Genomic DNA, 24198 nt, shown 5'->3' on the forward strand with positions numbered 1-24198 from the left:
ATAAGTGAAGATTTAGTAGATTTGTCAAAAAGATACAAAGATTTTCATTGTGCAAATTTCCCCTCAGAATTTTAATGTTTAGATATGTCTAATTGATTTAATAAGTAACACACTGCTCTCAAACTGACATAATGCTCAGTCATTATGCAGAATTAGTTGTATAATGCCATTGAAAAACATTGAGACTTTTTCATTATTTTGTGCAGAGCAAAAGGAATTTTTTATTTATTCAAGAAATTCAGAGATACGAGGAGTTGATGTTGATAATCCATACTACAATTACATAACACCATTTACTGATCCTGATGTCAGTCAAGTCAAAACAGTTGATTTTGATGCATTGGAGGAGCGAATTTACTGGTCTGATTTAAAGCCACGATTTATAAAACGTGCCTTCATAAATGGCACAGGAATAGAAACAGTGATCTCAGCAGGTAAGTAGAAATTAATGTAATAAAAGTTACATGTGGCACATGGCAATATGCTTTGCTTTTAGCCTTTATTATCTGTGGTTAATGTTGTGATATAGGCAATAGACAGATGCAATGGTGATGCAAACAACCTATTGACAGTATTAAAATGTATTTTGGTGCAGGTTCAATCAAATTTATGAAGAATTAGTGGATCTATATCAAGGCAGTGATGAGTGACAGTGGGGGAGTTGAGTGGGGTGGTGTGGTGGCAGGAATTGACAGCAATCAGGCACTCCTAAATTAGGAAAAACAAAATCAACCACTAATGATTGCTATTCAGTGAACCCCACAGGAAATGATGATGATGTGACCAAAATTGATTTGCATGATGGTAACGTGATTGAAACACCAAAGTTTATCTGCATCCGTGGAACTGCAAAGAGGCGAGGCATTTGGGAGAGGCACGAGGAGGGAAATGGTGGGGAAGCATTTCTGAGGAGAAAGATATTGGGATAGATGGAGACTTAACCAAATGAATTGGCAACAGTAAATAGGAGACTATCCTGTGACCGACAGAGGAAAAGACAAATTCTCATTTGCTTTTGCTCCATTTAAAGTCTTTGGGCAGGGTTTTCTGCCCGTTCCTGCCAGAGTAGTCTTCCGGTCCCGCTAACCCCCCCACCTCCCCAGCAGAACAGCCGACTGCAGAGGGTGCAAACAACAGGAAACCCATTGAAAGCAGCGGGACAGGAAGAACCCACAGCCAGCCAATGGTGGACTGCCTCCCCCTCCACCAAATACACCGATGGGAGCATGGAAAATCCTACCTTTTCTTATCAATATTAATTTTGTTCAACAGGGTGAAATTTGGAAGAGGTCGGAATGCCCTTCTCTGAGGCAGATTAGGAGGGGGGGAGGGTGCATTTAATCTGGCAGGAGGGTAACCATTTAAGGGCCTCTGCTGGTATGCACGCAACAACGGGAGGGGCAATTGCCATGCTGGGAACACAAAAAGCAAATCCAGTTGTGTTTGTTTAGAGGCTTCTGGGTGAAAATGCTCGTTGTCAGACACTCAGTGCCTGATCAGAGGACCTGACATCAAGAAGCAGGGGGAGCCCACTAAGAGACATCCTTCCCTCCACCCCCACCCCTACTCTTTCTAGCAACCCCTCGGCACCCTCTACAGCGAACATCTCTTTGTGACCCCATCCCGTCTTCACTCACCTGCGGCCTGTGCGCTTGCTGATTGTGGACATATGATGGGTGCACGGCTGGAAACTATCACTGCTCCCCCAGTGATTTATTATTAATAATGGCCTGCTCAGGGGCTGATCTTGCCTCTGCCAGTATTTTACCCACAGCGAGGGAAGGCCCTTTCCATTTGGGGAGCCCAGCAGCTTTGGCTGCATGGTCTGATGTCCGGCAACAGCAGTGGAGAGCCTCCTTTATAGATCTCCTGGTCTTTGAAGACACCCCTCTCAAAGGTCATTCCCCCCCCCACCCCCCCACCCTGCCACCTTTAACCCTCCACCTAGGCCGCCTGAATCTGGCTCCTGCCTCATTCCCCACTCAAACCCACCTCTAAAATCTGGACAGCACGGTAGCATTGTGGATAGCACAATTGCTTCACAGCTCCAGGGTCCCAGATTCGATTCCGGCTTGGGTCACTGTCTGTGCGGAGTCTGCACATCCTCCCCGTGTGTGCGTGGGTTTCCTCCGGGTGCTCCGGTTTCCTCCCACAGTCCAAAGATGTGCAGTTTAGGTGGATTGGCCATGATAAATTGCCCTTAATATCCAAAATTGCCCTTAGTGTTAGGTGGGGTTACTGGGTTATGGAGATAGGGTGGAGGTGTTGACCTTGGGTAGGGTGCAGACTCGATGGGCTGAATGGCCTCCTTCTGCACTGTAAATTCTATGTAAAACCCGTAATGCAAGGGGTGGGGCTGCCTGAGGTCCCAGCAGTGGCCAGCAATCTGATTGGCAATTGGGGGACTATAGAGCTGCTGACCAATGCAATTAGCTGGCAGCTTTCTAAGGCGGAATATCATCCTGTGATAGGGATGAAAGTCCAGCCTTAAAATAATTAATGCTACACCCAACATAAAATCCAGCTCATTAATAATATTCCATGCCATTTCGCTGTTGTTACTTTTCCTTCAAAATTCTCATTGCTTTTAGTTCTGCTTACGAATCTGGTTTAGAACATAGAACATAGAACCATACAGCACAATACAGGCCCTTCGGCCCACGATGTTGTCTCAAGCTAGTCTGAAACTAAGATCAAATCAACCTATTCCCAATCATTCTAGTGCACTCCATATGCCTATCCAATAACCGCTTCAAAGTTCCTAAAGTGTCCGACTCCACTACCATAGCTGGGAGTGTGTTCCACGCCCCAACCACTCTCTGAATAAAGAACCTACCTCTAACATCCCTCCTATATCTTCCACCATGAACCTTATAGTTATGCCGCCTTGTAACAGCTACATCCACCCGAGGAAAAAGTCGCTGAACGTCCACTCTATCTATCCCTCTCATCATCTCAATTAAGTCATCTCTCATCCTCCTTCACTCCAATGAGAAAAGCCCTAGCTCCCTCAACCTTTCCTCATAAGACCTACCCTCCAATCTAGGCAGCATCCTGGTAAATCTCCTTTGCATCCTTTCCAATGCTTCCACATCCTTCCTATATTGAGGTGACCAGAACTGCACACAATACTCCAAATGTGGTCTAACCAAGGTCGTGTACAGTTGCAGCATAACCTCACAGTTCTTAAACTCAATCCCCCTGTTAATAAATGCTAATACACTATAGGCTTTCTTCACGGCTCTATCCACTTGGGTGGCAACTTTCAGAGATCTATAAACATGAACTCCGAGATCTCTCTTCTTCTCCACATTCTTCAGAACTCTGCCATTAACCCTGTAATCCTCATTCAAATTTGTCCTACCAAAATGAATCACCTCACACTTATCAGGGTTAAACTCCATCTGCCAGTTTTCAGCCCAGCTCTGCATCCGATCAATGTCTCTTTGCCGCCTACAACAGCCCTCCACATTATCCGTTACGCCACCATTCTTGGTGTCATAAGCAAATTTACTCACCCAAACTTCAACTCCATCATCCAAATCATTGATAAAAATCACAAATAGCAGAGGACCCAGCACTGATCCCTGTGGTACACTGCTGGTGAATGTGCTCCAGGATGAAAATTTACCATCTACCACCACCCTCTGTCTTCTATGTGATAGCTAGTTACTGATCCAATTGGCCAAATTTCCCTCTGTGCCATGCCTCCTTACTTTCTGCATGAGATGCCCGTGGGGCACCTTATCAAATGCCTTAATAAAATCCATGCATACGCCATCAACTGCTCTATCTTCATCTATGTACTTCGTTACCTCCTCAAAGAATACAATCAAACTTGTGAGGCAGGACTTACCCCTCACAAATCCCTGCTGACTATCCTGGATTAAGCTGTATCTTTCCAAATGATCATAAATCCTATTCCTCAGGACCCTTTCCAATAATTTACCTGTGACCGAAGTGAGACCAAACGGTCTATAATTCCCAGGGTTATACCTATTCACTTTCTTGAACAAGTGGACAACATTCGCCTCTCTCCAGTCTTCTGGCACTATTCCTGTGATATGCCATCAATGAACATATGACGAGTGGTGAATGTAACTGAGGCTTTAATAAACTAAGCAGAAAGCCTCCTGGCCTCGGATCCCGAACTGAAGCAGCGGCGGAGACTAACCACCTTTATAGCGAGCCGGGGGGGGGGGGGGGGGGGGGGGGGGGGAGGCGGAGCCAGCAGGCAGTAGTTTACCACATTACATATAATACAGTGGCAGTTTACCACAATACACAGTTTATATACGACAGTGGTTCGGAACCAGCAGGGACAAGCCCAGGCATGTTACAGTACAACAGTACAATACAGTGGTTTACCACATTCACCCCTTGTTTTAAAAAAAAGTCTAACGGGGGTGAAGTGGACTTAAAGATCAAGTCTGTCGGTGGCCTTGACCTTCCACCGTGATTGCCTCAGTCCCGGCTGTGGTGTGGGCACCGGTGTCGAGACCTGCGCGTCCTGGAGCGTGTCGTCCTCTTCATCACCCAGTAGTTGGGTCAGTGGAGGGGGGGGGGCGGTGTGTGGGCGGGGGTGGTGGTGATGGTTGCTGGGGAACCTGCAGGTGCCAAATCCCGGAGGGAGACTGTGTCCTGTCGCCCATCATGATGTGCCACATAGGCATATAGGATTGGCATGGAGGAGCATGACCTTCTCGATGAGGGGATCTGCTTTATGGCTCCTCGCATGCTTCCGGAGGAGGACAGGCCCTGGGACTGTCAGCCAGGATGGGAGTGAGACCCCGGAGGTGGACTTCCTGGGGAAGGCAAACATACGCTTGTGAAGGGTCTCGTTGGTGGCAGTGCACAGGAGTGACTGGATGGAGTGGAGCGCATCGGAGAGGACCTCCTGCCAGCGGGAGATTGGGAGACTTCTAGACCGTAGGGCCAGGAGGACAGCCTTCCAGACCATCACGTTCTCTCTCTCCACCTGTCTGTTGCCCCGGGGGTTGTAGCTGGTCATCCTGCTGGAGGTGATGCCCTTGCTGAGCAGGAACTGACGCAACTCGTCGCTCATGAAGGAGGAACCCCGATCGCTATGGATGTAGGGGGGATCCCGAACAAGGTGAAGAGACTGTGCAGGGCCTTGATGACGGTGGCAGAGGTCATGTCAGGGCATGGGATGGAAAAGGGGAATCTTGAGTATTCGTCAACAATGTTGAGGAAGTACACGTTACGGTCAGTGGAGGGGAGGGGCCCTTTGAAATCGATGCTGAGGCGCTCAAAGGGGCGAGAGGCCTTTCCCAGGTGCGCTCTGTCTGGCCGATAGAAGAGCGGTTTGCACTCCGCGCAGACCTGGCAGTCCCTGGTCACGGTCCTGACCTCCTCAATGGAGTAAGGCAGGTTGCGAGCCTTGATAAAGTGAACAGAACGGGTGACCCCCGGGTGACACAAGTCATTGTGGAAGGCCCGGAGTCGGTCTACTTGTGCGCTGGCACATGTACCACGGGATAGGGCATTTGGGTCCCCAGGTCGATACAAGATATCACAGTTGTAGGTGGAGAGCTCGACCCTCCACATCAGAATCTTGTCGTTCTTGATCTTGCCCCGCTGCGTATTGCTAAACATGAAGGCAACCGACCGTTGGTCAGTGAGGAGAGTGAATCGCCTGCCGGCCAGGCAATGCCTCCAATGTCGCACAGCTTCTACAATGGCTTGGGCTTCCTTTTCGATGGAGGAGTGGCGAATTTCTGAGGCATGGAGGATACGGGAGAAGAAAGCCACGGGCCTGCCCGTCTGGTTGAGGGTCGCGGCCAGAGCAAATTCTGACGCATCGCTCTCCACCTGGAACGGAATGGACTCGTCCACAGCGTGCATCGCGGCTTTGGCAATATCTGCCTTGATGCGGTTGAAGGCCAGGTGGGCCTCAGCCGTCAGGGGAAAAATGGTGGATTTAATAAATGAACGGGCCTTGTCTACATAATTGGGGACCCACTGGGCATAGTACGAGAAGAACCCCAGGCATCTCTTCCGGGCCTTGGGGCAGTGGGGGAGGGGGGTTGTGCGGAAAACTAATTTTTCCTTATTATAGGTGAGATTCAGGAGTTTAGCGGTGTGGAGGAAGTGCCGGAGGTTTTCGTCATGGTCCTGCTGGTCATGGCCTCAGATGGTGACATTATCTAAGTACGGGAACGTGGCCCGCAGTCTGTACTGGTCAACCATTCGGTCCATTTCTCGTTGGAAGACCGAGACCCCATTGGTGATGCCGAAGGGAACCCTGAGGGAAAGTCAGGGAACCAAGAGGTGAAGTAATCAGTGGGAAGCGTTGCTGCTTAGGAATACAAAAAAGCATGAAAAGACAAAACTCAGGAGAGATAACGATAGTCCTAATCCCACAAAATATGACACAGTGTATGGAAAGGCTCAGTAAACCAAGGTCCACCACACTAAGAAAACAAAAAGGGACGGTCAATAGAGAATTAAAGGTGCTATATTTAAATGCGCGCAGTGTACGGAACAAGGTAGATGAGCTTGTGGCCCAGGTTGTGACTGGCAGGTATGATGTGGTAGGCATCACAGAGACGTGGTTGCAGGGGGTTCAGGACTGGCATTTAAACATCCAGGGATTCACAACCTATCGAAAAGACAGAGAGGTGGGCAGAGGGGGCGGGGTTGCCTTGTTAATTAGGAATAAAATTAAATCAATAGCACTAAACGACATAGGGTCAGATGATGTGGAGTCTGTGTGGGTAGAGTTGAGGAACCGCAAAGGCAAAAAAACCATAATGGGAGTTATGTACAGGCCTCCTAACAGTGGTCAGGACCGGGGGCACAAAATGCACCACGAAATAGAAAGTGCATGTCAGAAAGGCAAGGTCACCGTGATCATGGGGGACTTCAATATGCAGGTGGACTGGGTAAATAATGCTGCCAGTGGACCCAAGGAAAGGGAATTCATTGAATGTTTACAGGAGGGCTTTTTGGAACAGCTTGTGATGGAGCCCACGAGGGAACAGGCCATTCTGGACTTAGTGTTCTGTAATGAGCCAGACTTGATTAAAGATCTTAATGTAAGGGAACACTTAGGAGGCAGTGATCATAATATGGTAGAATTCAATCTCCAATGTGAAAGAAAGAAGGTAGAATCAGATGTAAAGGTGTTACAGTTAAATAAAGGTAACTACAGGTGCATGAGGGAGGAACTGACGAAAATCGACTGGGAGCAGAGCCGAGTGGGAAAGACAGTAGAACAGCAATAGCAGGAGTTTCTGGGAGTAAGTGAGGACACAGTACAGAGGTTCATTCCAAAGAAAAGAAAGGTTATCAGAGGGGTGATTAGGCAGCCATGGCTGACAAAGGAAGTTAGGGAATGCATCAAAGCAAAAGAGAAAGCCTATAATGTGGCAAAGTGTAGTGGGAAGTCAGAAGATTGGGACGGCTACAAAAACAAACAGAGGATAACAAAGAGAGAAATAAGGAAAGAGAGGATCAAATATGAAGGTAGGCTAGCCAGTAACATTAGGAATGATAGTAAAAGTTTCTTTAAATACATTAAAAACAAACGGGAGGCAAAAGTAGACATTGTGCCACTCCAAAATGACGCTGGTAATCTAGTGATGGGAGACAAGGAAATAGCTGAGGAACTAAATAAGTACTTTGCGTCAGTCTTCACAGTAGAAGATATGAGTAATATCCCAACAATTCAGGAGAGTCAGGGGGCAGAGTTGAATATGGTAGCCATCACAAAGGAGAAAGTGCTAGAGAAACTAAGAGATCTAAAAATTGATCAATCTCCAGGCCCAGATGGGCTACATCCTAGAGTTCTCAGGGAGATAGCTGAAGAAATAGTGGAGGCGTTAGTTATGATCTTTCAAAAGTCACTGGAGTCAAGGAAAGACCCAGAGGATTGGAAAATCACTGTTGTAACCCCCCTGTTCAAGAAGGGAACAAGGAAAAAGATGGAAAATTATAGGCCAATTAGCCTAACCTCGGTTGTTGGCAAGATTCTAGAATCCATTGTTAAGGATGAGATTTCTAAATTCTTGGAAGTGCAGGGTCGGATTAGGACAAGTCAGCATGGATTTAGTAAGGGGAGGTCGTGCCTGACAAACCTGTTAGAGTTCTTTGAAGAGATAACAAATAGGTTAGACCAAGGAGAGCCAATGGATGTTATCTAGCTTGACTTCCAAAAGGCCTTTGATAAGGTGCCTCACGGGAGACTGCTGAGTAAAATAAGGGCCCATGGTATTCGAGGCAAGGTACTAACATGGATTGATGATTGGCTGTCAGGCAGAAGGCAGAGAGTTGGGATAAAAGGTTCTTTTTCGGAATGGCAAGTGGTGACGAGTGGTGTCCCGCAGGGTTCAGTGTTGGGGCCTGTAGCGCACAAAGACTCCGAGAGACGAATAGAGTGAAGTCGATGAGGCTTTATTAAGCGTGACTGTTCCCCCGCAGTTCAGTAGTAGACTGCCTGCGGGGGAGGACTCCTGGTACTTATACTCCACCTTCAGGGCGGAGCTAGAGGTCAACGTCCAACCAGGACCCGGGATCTGTCAGCCAATGACATCACGGCTTCACAGTCCCACATGACCCCTAATGCATACTACCACATTCACCCCTTGTTAAAAATGAACCCGGCGGGGTGATGCTTCGCATGGTGGTAAGGGTTTAAAAGGCTGGTCCTGAGAGGAAAGCGTTCGCATGTTATTACAGTATGTACAAGGTTTTTTTTTGTTTCGAACTATTTACAGTAATCGTCAGGAGAGAAAAAAAGACAAAATGTTCTCGTTAAAAGTCCACATATTGTAGTGTTAGATCGATGCCACGAGTCGGTCGGGCGGTCTGGTCGTCCGTGTCGATCGCCTCGGCCCCGGTGGTGGTGGTGGTGCTTGTTCCGGTGTTGTCGTCTTCGGGAGCCTTACGGTTTCAGCTTGGGCTTCACTCCTGGTCGGGCCTTGGAGGAGGACTGATCCTCCTGGGAAGGGGGCGGTCGCGGGGTGCGGCGGTGGCAGGAAGGGGTGATTGGTGTCGGGGGGGTGTGTGTGTTGCCAGTGGGCGCCAGTTCTCGCAGGGAGACCGTGTCCTGTCGGCCGTCGGGGTACTCCACGTAAGCGTACTGCGGGTTCGCGTGAAGGAGGTGAACCCTTTCGACCAACGGGTCCGACTTGTGCGCCCGCACATGTTTTCGGAGCAAGATGGGTCCTGGGGCCGCCAGCCAGGTCGGCAGCGACTTTCCAGAGGAGGACATCCTGGGGAAGACAAGGAGGCGCTCATGAGGCGTTTGGTTAGTGCTAGTACAGAGTAGTGACCGGATGGAGTGGAGGGCGTCCGGGAGGACCTCCTGCCACCGTGAAACTGGGAGGTCCCTGGACCGTAGGGCCAGTAGGACGGTCTTCCAGACCGTGCCGTTCTCCCTCTCTACTTGCCCGTTCCCCCGGGGGTTGTAGCTGGTCGTCCTGCTCGAGGCTATACCGTTGCTGAGCAGGAACTGGCGCAGCTCGTCACTCATGAAGGAGGACCCCCTGTCGCTGTGGACGTATGCGGGGCAACCGAACAGTGTGAATATGGTGTTCAGGGCTTTAATGACTGTGGCCGCGGTCATGTCAGAGCAGGGGATGGCGAATGGGAAGCGGGAGTACTCGTCCACCACATTAAGGAAGTATATGTTGCGGTCGGTGGAGGGGAGGGGTCCTTTGAAATCCAGACTAAGGCGTTCAAAGGGGCGGGAAGCCTTAATCAGGTGCGCACCATCCGGCCTGAAAAAATGCGCTTTGCACTCTGCGCAGATGTGGCAGTTCCTTGTGACTGTACGGACCTCCTCTAAAGAGTATGGGAGGTTGCGGGACTTAATAAAGTGGTAGAACCGAGTGACCCCCAGGTGGCAGAGGTCCTCGTGGAGGGTTTGGAGGCGGTTAATTTGTGCGTTGGCACGTGCCGCGGGATAGGGCATCGGACGGCTCGTTCAGCTTTCTGGGACGATACAAGATCTCGTAGTTGAAGGTGGAGAGCTCGATCCTCCACCTTAAGATCTTGTCGTTTTTGATTTTGCCCCGCTGTGCATTATCGAACATGAAGGCTACCGACCGTTGGTCCGTGAGAAGAGTGAATCTCCTGCCGGCCAGGTAATGCCTCCAATGTCGCACCGCTGCCACTATGGCTTGGGCTTCCTTTTCCACTGAGGAGTGGCGGATTTCTGAAGCGTGGAGGGTTCGGGAGAAAAAGGCCACGGGTCTGCCCGCTTGGTTAAGGGTGGCCGCTAGAGCTACGTCGGAGGCGTCGCTCTCGACCTGGAAGGGGAGGGACTCATCGATGGCGCGCATCGTGGCCTTTGCGATATCCGCTTTGATGCGGCTGAAGGCCTGGCAAGCCTGTCGACAGAGGGAAGGTCGTGGTCTGTATTAGGGGGCGGGCATTGTCTGCGTACTGGGGGACCCACTGGGCGTAGTATGAAAAGAACCCCAGGCAGCGTTTTAGGGCTTTTGAGCAGTGCGGGAGGGGGAAATCCATGAGGGCGCGCATACGTTCGGGGTCAGGGCCTATTATCCCATTGCGCACTACGTCGCCCAGGATGGCTAGCCGGTTTGTGCTAAAAACGCACTTGTCCTCGTTGTACGTGAGGTTCAAGGCTTTAGCGGTCTGGAGGAATTTTTGGAGGTTGGCGTCGTGGTCCTGCTGATCGTGGCCGCAGATGGTTACATTGTCGAGATACGGGAAAGTGGCCCGTAACCCGTGTTGATCAACCATTCGGTCCATCTCTCGTTGGAAGACCGAGACCCCGTTTGTGACGCCAAATGGGACCCTTAGGAAATGGTATAATCGCCCGTCTGCCTCGAAGGCTGTGTACTTGCGGTCACTTGGGCGGATGGGGAGCTGATGGTAGGCGGACTTGAGGTCCACGGTGGAGAAGACTTTATATTGGGCAATCCGATTGACCATGTCGGATATGCAGGGGAGAGGGTACGTGTCGAGTTGTGTGTACCTGTTGATGGTCTGGCTATAGTCTATGACCATCCTTTGCTTCTCCCCTGTCCTTACTACTACCACCTGTGCTCTCCAGGGACTATTGCTGGCCTGGATTATGCCTTCCTTTAGTAGCCGCTGGACTTCGGACCGAATGAAGGTCCGGTCCTGGGCGCTGTACCGTCTGCTCCTAGTGGCGACGGGTTTGCAATCCGGGGTGAGGTTTGCAAACAAGGATGGGGGTTGCACCTTGAGGGTTGCAAGGCCGCAGATAGTGAGTGGGGGTATTGGGCCGCCAAATTTGAAGATTAGGCTCTGTAGATTGCACTGGAAGTCTAATCCCAGTAATGTGGGGGCGCAGAGTTGGGGAAGGACGGAGAGCCTGTAGTTTTTGAACTCCCTCCCTTGCACCGTTAGGGTAACTATGCAGAAGCCTTTGATCTGTACGGAGTGGGATCCTGCAGCTAGGGAAATCTTTTGTGCGCTGGGACGGATGGTCAAAGAACAGCGTCTTACCGTGTCGGGGTGGATAAAGCTCTCCGTGCTCCCGGAGTCGACCAGGCATGGTGTCTCGTGCCCGTTTATCAGCACCGTTGTCGTCGTCGTCTGGAGCGTCCGGGGCCGTGCTTGGTCCAGCGTCATTGAAGCCAGCCGTGGTTGTAATGGTTGAGCGTCTTCTTCGAACCCCGTGGAGCCGTCGACAGTGGGGTCCGTTGTTGCCGTCCAAGATGGCGTCGGGGGTGAACAAGATGGCTGCCCCCATGTATCGCACATGGCGGGGGGGTCACAAGATGGCGGCGGGGGTGGACAAAATGGCCGCCCCCATGCGTCGCACAGGTCTGGGGTGGTCCAAGATGGCGGCGCCCTTCCTCCCCTCGTGGTGGCCGGGACCCAAAATGGCGGCGCCTGCGGGTCGCACATGGGGCGCTGGGGGGGTTGGGGAGCGTTAGCAACGCGCAGGGCTCCCTCTTCTCTGGGGACAGCGGTGGCCGGGACCCAAAGTGGTAGCGCCGGCGGGTCATACATGGGGCGCGGAGGGGGGGGTTTGGGAGCGTAAACGGCGTGCAGGGCTCCCTGTTCTCCGGGGAGAGCGGTGGTCGGGACCCAGAGTGGTAGTGCCGGCGGGTCATACATGGGGCGCTGGGGGGGTTGGGGAGCGTAAACGGCGTGCAGGGCTCCCTGTTCTCCCGGGACAGCGGCGACCTCGCGGGACCAGCACACAGCCGCGAAATGGCCCTTTTTCCCGTAGCTCTTACAGATCGCTGCGCGGGCCGGGCAGCGCTGCCGGGGGTGTTTCGCCTGGCCGCAGAAATAGCAGCGGGCTCCCCCGGTGCGACTTGGCGTTTGAACCGCGCAAACTTGGCGTTTGAACCACGCAAACCTGTGGGGTGTCCGGGGGGGGGGGGGGCGTGGGTTTGTCGCGAGGGGTGCGTACGGAGCCCAATGGGCTACTGCGCGGTCGGGGCCGTAGGCACGGGTATTTCGCGCGGCCACGTCTAGGGAGGCTGCTAGGGCCCGTGCCTCTGAGAGTCCTAGCGACTTTTTTTCTAGAAGTCTTTGGCGGATTTGGGAGGAGTTCATACCTGCCACAAAAGCATCGCGAATTAACATGTCCGTGTGTTCATTTGCGTTCACCGGCGGGCAGCTGCAGGCCCGTCCCAAAATTAGTAGTGCGGTGTAGAATTCATCACTCGATTCTCCGGGACTTTGCCGTCTCGTTGCGAGTTGATAGCGAGCGTAGAACTGGTTAACTGGGCGAACATAGAGACTTTTTAGTGCTGCGAACGCCGTCTGGAAATCCTCTGCGTCTTCGATGAGGGAGAAAATCTCCGTGCTTAACCTCGAGTGCAGGACCTGTAGTTTTTGGTCTTCTGTGACCCGGCTGGTGGCCGTTCTGAGGTAGGCCTCGAAACAAGTCTGCCAGTGCTTGAAAGCTGCTGCTGCGTTCACTGCGTGGGGGCTGATCCTCAGGCATTCCGGGATGATCCTGAGCTCCATAGTCCTTTAGGCACGCTTAATAAATTGTAGCGCACAAAGACTCCGAGAGACGAATAGAGTGAAGTCGATGAGGCTTTATTAAGCGTGACTGTTCCCCCGCAGTTCAGTAGTAGACTGCCTGCGGGGGAGGACTCCTGGTACTTATACTCCGCCTTCATGGCGGAGCTAGAGGTCAACGTCCAACCAGGACCCGGGATCTGTCAGCCAATGACATCACGGCTTCACAGTCCCACATGACCCCTAATGCATACTACCACAGGGCCACAGCTGTTCTCTTTATATATTAACGATCTAGATGACGGGATTGGGGGAATTCTGGCTAAGTTTGCCGATGATACAAAGATAGGTGGAGGGGCAGGTCGTATGGAGGAGGTGGGGAGGCTGCAGAAAGATTTAGACAGTTTAGGAGAGTGGTCCAAGAAATGGCTGATGAAGTTCAACGTGGGCAAGTGCGAGGTCTTGCACTTTGGAAAAAAAGAATAGAGGCATGGAATATTTTCTAAACGGTGACAAAATTCATAATGCTGAAGTGCAAAGGGACTTGGGAGTCCTAGTCCAGGATTCTCTAAAGGTAAACTTGCAGGTTGAGTCCGTAATTAAGAAAGCAAATGCAATGTTGTTATTCATCTCAAGAATATAAAAGCAGAGATGTACTTCTGAAGCTTTATAAAGCATTAGATAGGCCCCATTTAGAATACTGTGAGCAATTTTGGGCCCCACACCTCAGGAAGGGCATACTGGCACTGGAGCGGGTCCAGCGGAGATTCACACGGATGATCCCAGGAATGGTAGGCCTAACATACGATGAACGTCTGAGGATCCTGGGATTATATTCATTAGAGTTTAGGAGGTTGAGGGGAGATCTAATAGAAACTTAGAAGATAATGAATGGCTTAGATAGGGTGGACGTAGGGAAGTTGTTTCCATTAGCAGGGGAGACTAGGACCCGGGGGCACAGCCTTAGAATAAAAGGGAGTCACTTTAGAACAGAGATGAGGAGAAATTTCTTCAGCCAGAGAGTGGTGGGTCTGTGGAATTCATTGCCACAGAGGGCGGTGGAGGCCGGGACGTTGAGTGTCTTTAAGACAGAAGTTGATAAATTCTTGATTTCTCGAGGAATTAAGGGCTATGGAGAGAGAGCGGGTAAATGGAGTTGAAATCAGCCATGATTGAATGGTGGAGTGGACTCGATGGGCCGAATGGCCTTACTTCCACTCCGGTCTTATGGAAATGGTAGAGGCAGCCATCTGCCTCGAAGGCAGTGTATTGGTGGTCCTCCGGGTGGATAGGGAGCTTGTGGTACGCTGACCTCAAGTGAACTGTGGAGAAGACTCGATACTGCGCAATCTGATTGACCATGTCAGATATGCGGGGGAGGGGGTACGCATCGAGCTGCGTGTACCGGTTGATGGTCTGATTGTAGTCGATGACCATTCAGTGCTTTTCCCCAGTCTTGAAGACCACCACTTGGGCTCTCCAGGGGTTGGTACTAGCCTCAGTGATCCCCTCTCGTAGGTGTCGCTGGAACTCCAACCTGATAAAGGCCCTGTCCCGGGAACTGTATCGTCTGCTCCTAGTAGCGACTGGATTACAGTCCTGGGTGAGGTTAGCGAAGAGCGAGGGTGGAGTGACCTTAAGTGTCGTGAGGCTACAGACGGTGAGGGGGAACAGGGGTGCACCAAACTTTAAAGTAAGGCTTTGGAGGTGGCACTGAAAGTCGAGCCCCAGTAATAGGGCAGCGCAGAGATGGGGAAGGACGTAGAGTTTAATGTTTGTGTACTCTACGCCTTGTACGGTGAGGGTCGCGACACAGTACCCCCGAATTGCTACTGAATGTGATCCGGAAGCCAGGGAGATTTTCTGGGTCTCGGATGAAGTTGGGAGGAAGCAGCGCCTTACCATATCTGGGTGTATGAAGCTGTCTACTCCCAGAGCAGAAAAGGCAGGCCGTCTCGTGCTCGTTGATCCAGACGGTCATCATAGATTTTGTGAGATGATGAGGCCGAGACTAGTCGAGCGTGATGGAGGCGAGCTTCGGAAGGTGATGGGTGGGCCGGTCGGGGGTAGCGGCGGCCAGCGTACGACCGGGTGAGCAAGGCTCCCGGGAGGCTGTGGAGTGGTCCCAAGATGGCGGTCGGCATCGGGGATGGCGTCAAAGATGGCTGCCCCCATGGGTCACGCATGGCGGGTGGAGTGCAAGATGGCGTCAAAGATGGCGGCCCCCATGGGTCGCACGTGGCGGGCGAAATTGAAGATGGCGGCACCCACAGGTCGCACATGGTGTGTGGCGCGGCAGCTGGGGGCGGCCCTGACAAGCAGGCAGCGCTGCTGGGCCTAGGAGTTTTTGAGAGAGATCGGGCCTGGCAAGCTTTAACAAAGTGGCCAATCCTCCCACACCCGTTGCAAGTCGCGTTCTGTGCAGGGCACCTTTGTCTGGGATGCTTACCCTGGCCGCAAAAATAGCACTTCGGGCTTCCGCCGTTGGCGAGCTGTTGCGCGGCACAGGCTTGCGCCGCACTCGAATCCGGTGATGGCGGCGCCCACGAGGTCCATGAGGATGCCACGCGGTCGGAGGTGTAGGCCTCCATGTTCTGGAAGGCCACCTCCAGTGAGTTTGAGAGCTGCACTGTCTCTGGGGGGCCGAGTGTACCCCCTTCTAGCAATCGCTGCCATTTGTAATTTGATTTCATGCCTGCGACATAAGCGTCCCTGACCAACAGCTCAGTGTGTTGGGTAGCCGATACTGCCTGGCAGTCACAGTTCCGGCAGAGTACCCGCAAGGCACGCAGGAATTCTGCTAGTGATTCCCCAGGGCGCTGTCGTCTCGTGGCAAGAAAGTGCCCAGCATACACTTAGTTTACAGACTTTACATAGTACCCCTTCAGCAGCATTATCGCCTCCGTATACGAGGGGGCGTCCCTGATGAGAAGAAAGACTTGCGGGCTCACCCGTGCGTGGAGGATCTGCTTCTTTTGGAGGTTGGTGAAGTCTTTGGTGAAGGATCCGAGGTAAGTTTCGAAGCAGCTTAGCCAGTGCTCGAATGTTGCAGTGGCGTCGGCTGCCTGTGGGTCCAGCTCCAGGCTTGAGTGATGAATTCATCTTAGATGTTTAGTTTATTAAATTGATATGCCATCAATGAACACACGACGAGTGGTGGACGTAACTGAGGCTTTAATAAACTAAACAGAAAGCCTCCTGGCCTCGGATCCCGAACTAAGGCAGCAGCAGAGACCAGCCACCTTTATACCGAGCCCAGGGGGAGGCAGAGCCAGCAGGCAGTAGTTTACCATATTACATATAATACAGTGGCAGTTTACCACAATACACAGATTATATATCACAGTGGTTCGGACCCAGCAGGGATAAGCCCAGGCATGTAACAGTACAATACAATACAGTGGTTTACCACATCCTTTAGACAGTGAGGACATAAAGATCAAAGCCAAAGGCTCTGCAACCGCATCCCTCACCTCCCAAAGAATCCTAGGATATATCCCATCAGGCCCAGGGGACTTATCTATCCTCAGGCTTCTCAAAATTTCTAACACATCTTCCTTCCAGATATCTACCTCCTCCAGCCTACCAGCCTGTATCGCACTATCCTCCTCAACAACATGGCCCCTCTCCTTTGTGAACACTGAAGAAAAATATCCATTTCGGGCCTCTCCTATATCTTCAGACTCCATGCACATGTTCCCACTACTGCCCTTGACCGGCCCTAACTTCACCTTGGTCATTCTCTCATTCCTTATATAAGTGTAAAAAGCCTTGGGGTTTTCCTTGATCCTACCCGCCAGGGACTTCTCATGCCCCTCCTCGCTCTCCGAAGCCCTTTCTTGAGCTCCTTCCTAGCTATCTTGTATCCCTCAAATGCCCTAACTGAACCTTGTTTTCTCATCCTTACATAAGCCCCCTTCTTCCTCTTGACAAGGCATTCAACCTCTTTTGTAAACCATGGTTCCCTCACTCGACCAATTCCTCCCTGCCTGACAGGGGCATACATGTCAAGGACACGCAGTATTTGCTCCTTGAACAAGCTCCACATCTCAATTGTGCCTATTCCTGACAGTTCCTGTTTCCATCTTATGCTCCCCAATTCTTGCCTAATTGCATTTTAATTACCCTTCCCCCAGTTATAAACCTTGTCCTGCCGTATGTTCCGATCCCTCTCCATTGCTATAGTGAAAGTCACCGAATTGTGGTCACTATCTCCAAAGTGCTCTCCCACAACCAAATCTAACACTTGGCCCGGTTCATTACCCAGTACCAAATCCACTGCGGCCCCACCTCTTGTCGGTCTATCCACATATTGTTTTAAAAAAGTGACTGAGAAAGCAAGTCAGCTGCAATGCCCCGTGTAAATTGTTTAACAAATTGTTTTGCAGTTTACACATTGATTTGTCATCTTTGCTGTTCAAAATGTGCACTGTATTTGCTGTAAGTTTCAGAAATGCTAATCTACACCTCATGTGTTTAATATACCTCAAAAGGCAGAATATCTTTTAGCAAGACTGAGGGCTTCTGTATTTGCAAATACAGCTGTGTTTTTGGTTGAAAATCAAATAATAATGTCAGAACTTAGGAAAACTTCTCCAGAAGTTCTTAGAGCTCACAGCAGAGAAACGGGCCATTTGGCTCAACTCCGTGTATGCCAGTGTTTAAGCTCAGCCTCCTCCCATTCTATTTACTTCCTTTCACCCGATTGAAATATCCTTCTTTTCCTTTCTCATTTGCTTGCCTAGCTTTCCTTTAGTATCGATAATTGTTGGAAGTAACTTTGATCACTCACTAATTATATTCCTTTTGTTCATAGACCTGCCATACGCTCATGCACTTGCAGTGGATTGGGTTTCCAGAAATATTTACTGGACGAGCTCAGATTTAGAGGAGGCGCAAATAAACGTGGCAAGATTGGATGGATCCCTGCGGACTTCTATCATTCATGGACTTGACCACCCACAGTGTCTAATAGTACACCCACTAAAAGGGTAAGCTGTTGTGTAGTATACCTTTTTTCTTATTCACTTACAGGATGTGGGCATCTCTGGCAAAACCAGCATTTATTGCCCATCCCTAATTGCTACAGGTTAAATAATTTAAAGTTTGCATTGTCCGTATAATTTAATCATTGATATTTTATAATCAGCTGAAGCATGGCAGTGTAAATGTGATGTAGATGGAAGTGAAGATTACATTTTGATGGAAGGATTTATTTTCACAAACCAATCAGATTAAATGCATTGGGGTAGCAATGGAAATGTAAAAAGTCCAGATTTTACTTTGCAGCATGCTTTGGTTGAGCGCGGAACTTTCCCAAACACAACAGCATGAGGCTGGAAGATTTTACTTCCCAGGCCTCATCTGCACGCTACTGAAATGAGCTTGAAGTGACTGATAGGAGCAGAAGTTCAGACAGCAGGAAGAAAGTTCACCACATGTGGGTGCCATGTATCGGGTGTTCCAGGAAGGTCTCCTGGGACGGCAGGCCTAAAGTTTCCTTGGGGCTCTGCAGGAGTCCTGCTGCTCTGCAGGCCCAGAAGATTGACCTCTTCTCATCCCAGATTCTCATGCCCTCTTTTCACCTGGTTCTCAGGCCAACAGTGGTTTCCTTGTTCATGCCAGATTAAAATTACAGTCATGGCACGATGAGGTCAAAAAGGGCAGGTTAAAATTAAAAATGATGGGGCATTAGTGGGTAGGTCACCTGTAAGTCCTCATTATTTTTTACCCCTCATTTAATACCAAATTTATTCCAAATTCTATCCCTAATTCCCCACAGCTTTGACTTTTTTTAATTTGTTCATGGGACATGGGTGCCGCAGGCTAGGCCAGCATTTATTGCCCATCCCTAATTGCCATGGAGGGGGCACTTAAGGGCCAACCACATTGCTGTGGACCTGCAGTCACATGTAGGCCAGACCAGGTAAAGATGGTAGATTTTGTTCCCAAAAGGATATTACGACAATCAACAATGGTTTCATGGTCATCATTCGACTTTTAATTCCAGATATTTTAATTAATTCAAACTTCACCATCTGCAGTGGCGGAATTTGAACCTGGGTCTCCAGAGCATTACTCTGGGTCTCTGGTCCAGTGACAATACCGCTATACCACTGCCTCCCCTTTCCGAGTATGTAGATATTAATGTCCAGGTCAGTGTTTATTGCCCATCCCAAGTTACCCATGAAGTGTTACTGGGTCTTCTTGAACTTCTGCAGAAGATCTATATGATGAAGGTGTTACCACAATGCTGATGGGTAGAAACTTCTGGGACATTGTCCCCATGACCATGAAAAAACAGTGATCTGCCTCCAAGTCAGGATGGTATGTGGCTTAGACAGCAACATGACAATGAGGAAATTATTAATATTTCCTTCACCTTCTTTCCTTTATGAGCAATGTACAGGTCAATGATATATTCTGGAAGAGTACAAAGTTCTAAAATAATCAGTGTACTTAATAGATTATAAGTCATGCCTTTTTCTTCAAATAATGACAAATAGTTTACTCCATTTGCCCGATGTAATGATCTACAAGAGATAAGTGCTGGGACCAGAATTATAAATTAATCTGAAAACACCCCCAAGTCAGAAGAGCAAACTATCCTGAAGCATTGGAGGAGTTTATCATAGATAACATTTCTTATATTATTTGTACAATTAGTTTTAAACATAAGTTAATGAATGCATGGGTTCTCTCTTACAGCAAGCTCTACTGGAGTGATGGGAACAACATCAGTTCAGCAAACATGGATGGCAGTAACATCAAGAATCTTTTCTCAAGTCAAAAGGAGCCTGTTGGTAATTCAAACATTTGCCGCTTTTGGTTATTGCATTTGTGATAATGCTATGTCACTATGGTGGCAATATTTCTATTTAATGGCTTAGTTTATTAAATTATTGAGCTTTCGGAATCTGTAATTGGTTGTGGTATATGCATAATAAATAATTATGAGGTAAAAGTGCTGGGCAGGATTTGCCTGCCCCTCCCAACTGCAGGTGCCACTCACCCCATGCTGGATGAACGAGCCATGCAAAATGCTGTACATATCGGTGAGAACAGAAGGTCCCACTGACGGTCAATAGAAAAACCTCCAACGAGGGTGGAGGAATAAGAAAGTCCTGCCCACTGTATTTTCAAACCGCACTTGCAGCGATCAGTTTTCGTGACAAAATAAAACTGACTAAAGATATTTGAAACATCAGTAATAACCACATTATTGTTTGAGAAAACAGGGGTTTTCTCTTGAAAGGGGGCATTGGGCGAAATGACTGGGAGAATAATTCATAAGAATCCACTTTGCACCATAGTTTCAATTGCCAGAATTATTTTTATATTTCAAATATACATTTTCTTCTTTGAGGAGAATACACATCTAGTGGATAAAAGTGAGGTGTTGAATCTTGTCGACTTAGAGTTTCACCGCCCAGTGATGCGGTAACGTGGATCGCGATCAGGCGTCTGGCCAAAACAGAGGTTCGCGCCAGACACCAAACCGACCGTTAATAATAATCTTTATTATTGTCACAGGTAAGCTCACATTAACGCTGCAATTAAGTTACTGTGAAAATCCCCTAGTTGCCACTCTCCAGCGCCTGTTCAGGTACACAGAGAGAGAATTCAGAATGTGCAATTCACTTAACAAGCACGTCGTTTGGGACTAATTCTCTGCCCCCCCCCCCCCAATTTGGGACTAATGCTCTGCCGTGCACCCCCCCCCCCGCCCCTCCCTCCCCCCCCCCCCCCCCCCCCCCCCCCTACAGCAGAAGGATGATAATGGATGCTGAGCTGGGCAGCAGGTCTCCAGGCCCTCGAGACTCTCTGGTCCTCTGCGCTGAGAATCACGTAGGCACAGATCACTACTGGTATTCACCAATGTGACCCTGATGTGATGGACGTCGCCAAGGGCTAAGGAGGTAACCTCTTAAGGGAGTTGCCCGCACATCTATCCGAGGACCACCCTCCCCCTCACCTTCCCTACCAGACCTTCCCCTACTAGGCTCTCCCCACCACTCCCCCCCCGCTCCACAAAGGTGAGAGGGAGACACCCTCAAAGATCCACTAGATTGGGAGAAAACCCCAGAGACCACCGAGATAGGGAGACCCCCCCCACCCCACCCCCCCCCCGAGACCTCCTGAATAAGGGGATGCCCAAAGAAACCCTGTAACAAAAGGAACCCCCCCAACAGATCATCCAGAAAAATGACCATGCCCAGGAAGCTAGAGAGCAGTCCAGACAGGGGCAATGAAAAAAACTACTGTTGCAATACTCACCTGGGCATACATCTGCTGGTACAGACTGAGGAAGCACCATGGGTGGGATTCTCCCTTCTGGGGACTAAGTCCTCACGCCAGCGGGGGAACCAGCGCCAACCACTCTGGCGTCAACAGCCCACAAAAGTGCGGAATTCTCTGCACTTTTGGGGGCTAGATGGACGCCGGAGGGGTTGGTGCCGCTCCAGCCGACGGCGAAGGGACAGCGCGAGTTTGCGCATGCGCCAAAGGGCCGGCGTGATCTCACGCATGCACGGAACCGCCGGCGTATTTTGGCGCATGCGCGGGGGTTCTCTTCTCCCCGCCCGAGGGGGGCCCGCCAGCAGTTTGGTGGGCCCCGATTGAGGGCCAGGCCACCGTGGGGGGGCCCCCCTTGGGGTTCGGTCCCCCCCCCACCCCCCGAGGACCGCCCCCGCCGACGTACCTGCCAGGCCCCGTCGGTGCATGAGTTGAGTGATTCACGCCGGCGGGACTGGCCAAAACCGAAAGGCCGTTTGGCCTATCGGGGCTTGGAGAATCGCCGTCAACGGCCTTCGACCGGCGTGGCATGATTTCCGCCTCTGCCCGAAAAACGGCGCCGGAGAATAGCCGGCGTCGGGGCGACGAGACGGGATTCGCGCCAACCCCCGGTGATGCTCCGACCCGGCGGAGAATCCCGCCCCATGTGTCCATTCCTAGAAATAGAAAAACAGTGACCTATGTTTAAACTCCTCAGATCCTTTAGCTGCAAGCCATTCATTTATATCTATTTGTGGGCTGTGATTGACAGCTCACACAAATAGCTGTTAGTCTTGCTTCATTCATCTTCCTTCATGAATGTTTACAAATATCAATCACTTCAAAGAGAGTTAAGTGCATTCCAGTCACTCCCTTGATGCTTCAGTGATTTTGAAGTGCTGTGCTGGAAATTGACAGGTGTCGGACTTTGTGATGTGAGTAGGTTGGGAGCTGATCCATAATGCCGGGAAGGGGGGGTGCTCAATAGCAGGATTCCATCTAAAACCCCTCATATTCCTCGCCTATGCACCTAATACAAATGTTTTGGCCATGCCTCAAGCTGGCGGAGATTTTGGGGTCATTTTTTGGCACCATGGGCAGGATTCTCCGAAACGGCGGCTGAGTGTTCACGCTGACGTAAACACCAGAGCGTTTCACGCAGGCATCAATGGACCCCTTGGCCCAGCGATTCACTTACCTGAAGGGGGCCAGCAGGGCGCTGGAGTGCTCCGTAAACAGGACCCTGCACTTCCGGCCTTGGGTCCGCATGACATGGCGGACCCACACAGCGGACTAGCCCCACAATATAAGTCCCCCGAGATTGCGCGTACCCGCCGATTGGTGGCCCCTGATCCCGAGCCTGGCCATCCTGAAGTTCCCCCCCCCCCTCCCGGCGAAGGATCCCTCCGCCCCCCCTCCAGGGCTGCTGCGGACTCAGCCCACAGCCACCACTCTAAGTACCCGTCGGGTGGAACCATGTTAAAATCACGCCGGCGGGAACTCGGCCAGTTGCTGGCAGAGAATCGCGGGAGCAGCGTCGCGCCGAATTCTGGCGTCAATGCCCATTCTTTGCCCCCGCGCTGAGCGCGATTGTGGCGTGGAGGCTCGGATAATCCTCGCCCCCTGAATGTGGGGATGGAACCCTGCCGATGGCAGTGATTTTTGGGGTCTCTGATGTGCCGAAACTGCGGACGGGGGCGGGGTGGGTGTCCTTGGGCTGGAGGCTGGTGATACCGCCGAAGGCTTCGGCGTCACTAGGGGATTTGATGGAGTTTTTGCACACAATAAGGTCAGATACACTGTAAGGGAGTTGATTGAGGGCTTTCATCATGGATGGCGACTATTTAGAGTGTACTTTCAAGAATTGGGCACTTAGTTTTTGGCGAGGGGGGACGTTTACTCACTTTGGGGCATATAGTTCGGGTGGGTGGAGATTGGGGGTGAGATTTTTTTTTTTGTAAAAAATATTTGCTCATGTCTTTTGCCATCTTTTGTATGAAATGTTTTTTTAAAAAAAATTTACATGGTGAGGGACACTGAATCGCTTCCCAGCGGGAGCGCAAATGAGTTCCAATTCACCTCCGGCAGGAGATCATGGGGCAGGATTCTCCGTCCTGCTGCATCAATTTTCTGGTGCAGCGCGCCCCCTGCTGGCAGTGAGACTCTCCGTGCCGGAAGCCAGCCAATGGGGCTTCCCATTGTGAGCACCCCCACGCCATCGGGAAATCCACGTGTGTGTGTGCGCTTCCGGCAGAACAAAGGATTGCAATGACGGAGATCCAGCCCCTGGTCTCCCAAATGAAGAATCCGAGCCAATGTCTCACATAGCAAAATGGTTGATCAGGTACAAAGAACAAAGAACAATACAGCACAGGAACAGGGCCTTTGGCCCTCCAAGCCTGTACCAGTCATGATACCAACCTTTGCCAAAACCCTCAGCACATCCCTCTATACCCATCCTATCCATGTATTTGTCAAGATGCCTTTTGAACGCGTTAATGTATCTGCATCCATAAGCTACCCTGGCAACGCATTCCAGGCACTCACCACCTTCTGCGTAAAACACCTGCTTCACACATCTCCTCTAAACTTTGCCTCATGGACCGTAAACCTTGCCCCCTGGAGACTGACCACTCCACCCTGGGAAAGAGTGTCTGCCCATCCACTCTATCCATGCCCCTCACAATCTTGTAGATCTCTCTATCAGGTCACCCCTCAACCTCCGTCTTTCTAATGAAAACAGTCCGAGTCTATTCAGCCTCTCCACATAGCTAACACCCTCCAGACCAGGAAACATCCTGGTAAACCTCCTCTGCACTCTCTCCAAAGCTGCCACATCCTTCTGGTCGTGTGGCGACCAGAATTGTGCACAATATTCCAAGTGCGGCCTTACCAAGGTTCTATACAACTGTAGCATGACTTGCCAGTTTTTATACTTGATGCCCCGTCCAATGAAGGTAAACATTCCGTATGTTTTCTTGA

The 24198-nt window shown here is 50.6% G+C and overlaps 1 protein-coding gene across 1 annotated transcript in view; it reads left to right on the top strand.

Annotated features, from left to right (window-relative positions):
• Positions 1 to 24198, top strand: part of LOC140406643 (low-density lipoprotein receptor-related protein 1B-like) — a 1956985-nt gene that overhangs the window by 1861081 nt on the left and 71706 nt on the right. Inside the window, exons 29-31 of the mRNA XM_072494650.1 lie at positions 207 to 434; positions 17759 to 17933; positions 19651 to 19745. Coding sequence (XP_072350751.1) covers positions 207 to 434; positions 17759 to 17933; positions 19651 to 19745 — 498 coding nt within the window. The remainder of the gene's footprint in view (positions 1 to 206; positions 435 to 17758; positions 17934 to 19650; positions 19746 to 24198) is intronic.

Source organism: Scyliorhinus torazame, chromosome 2 (genome assembly GCF_047496885.1).
Source record: "Scyliorhinus torazame isolate Kashiwa2021f chromosome 2, sScyTor2.1, whole genome shotgun sequence".
Taxonomy (NCBI): Eukaryota; Metazoa; Chordata; class Chondrichthyes; order Carcharhiniformes; family Scyliorhinidae; genus Scyliorhinus; species Scyliorhinus torazame.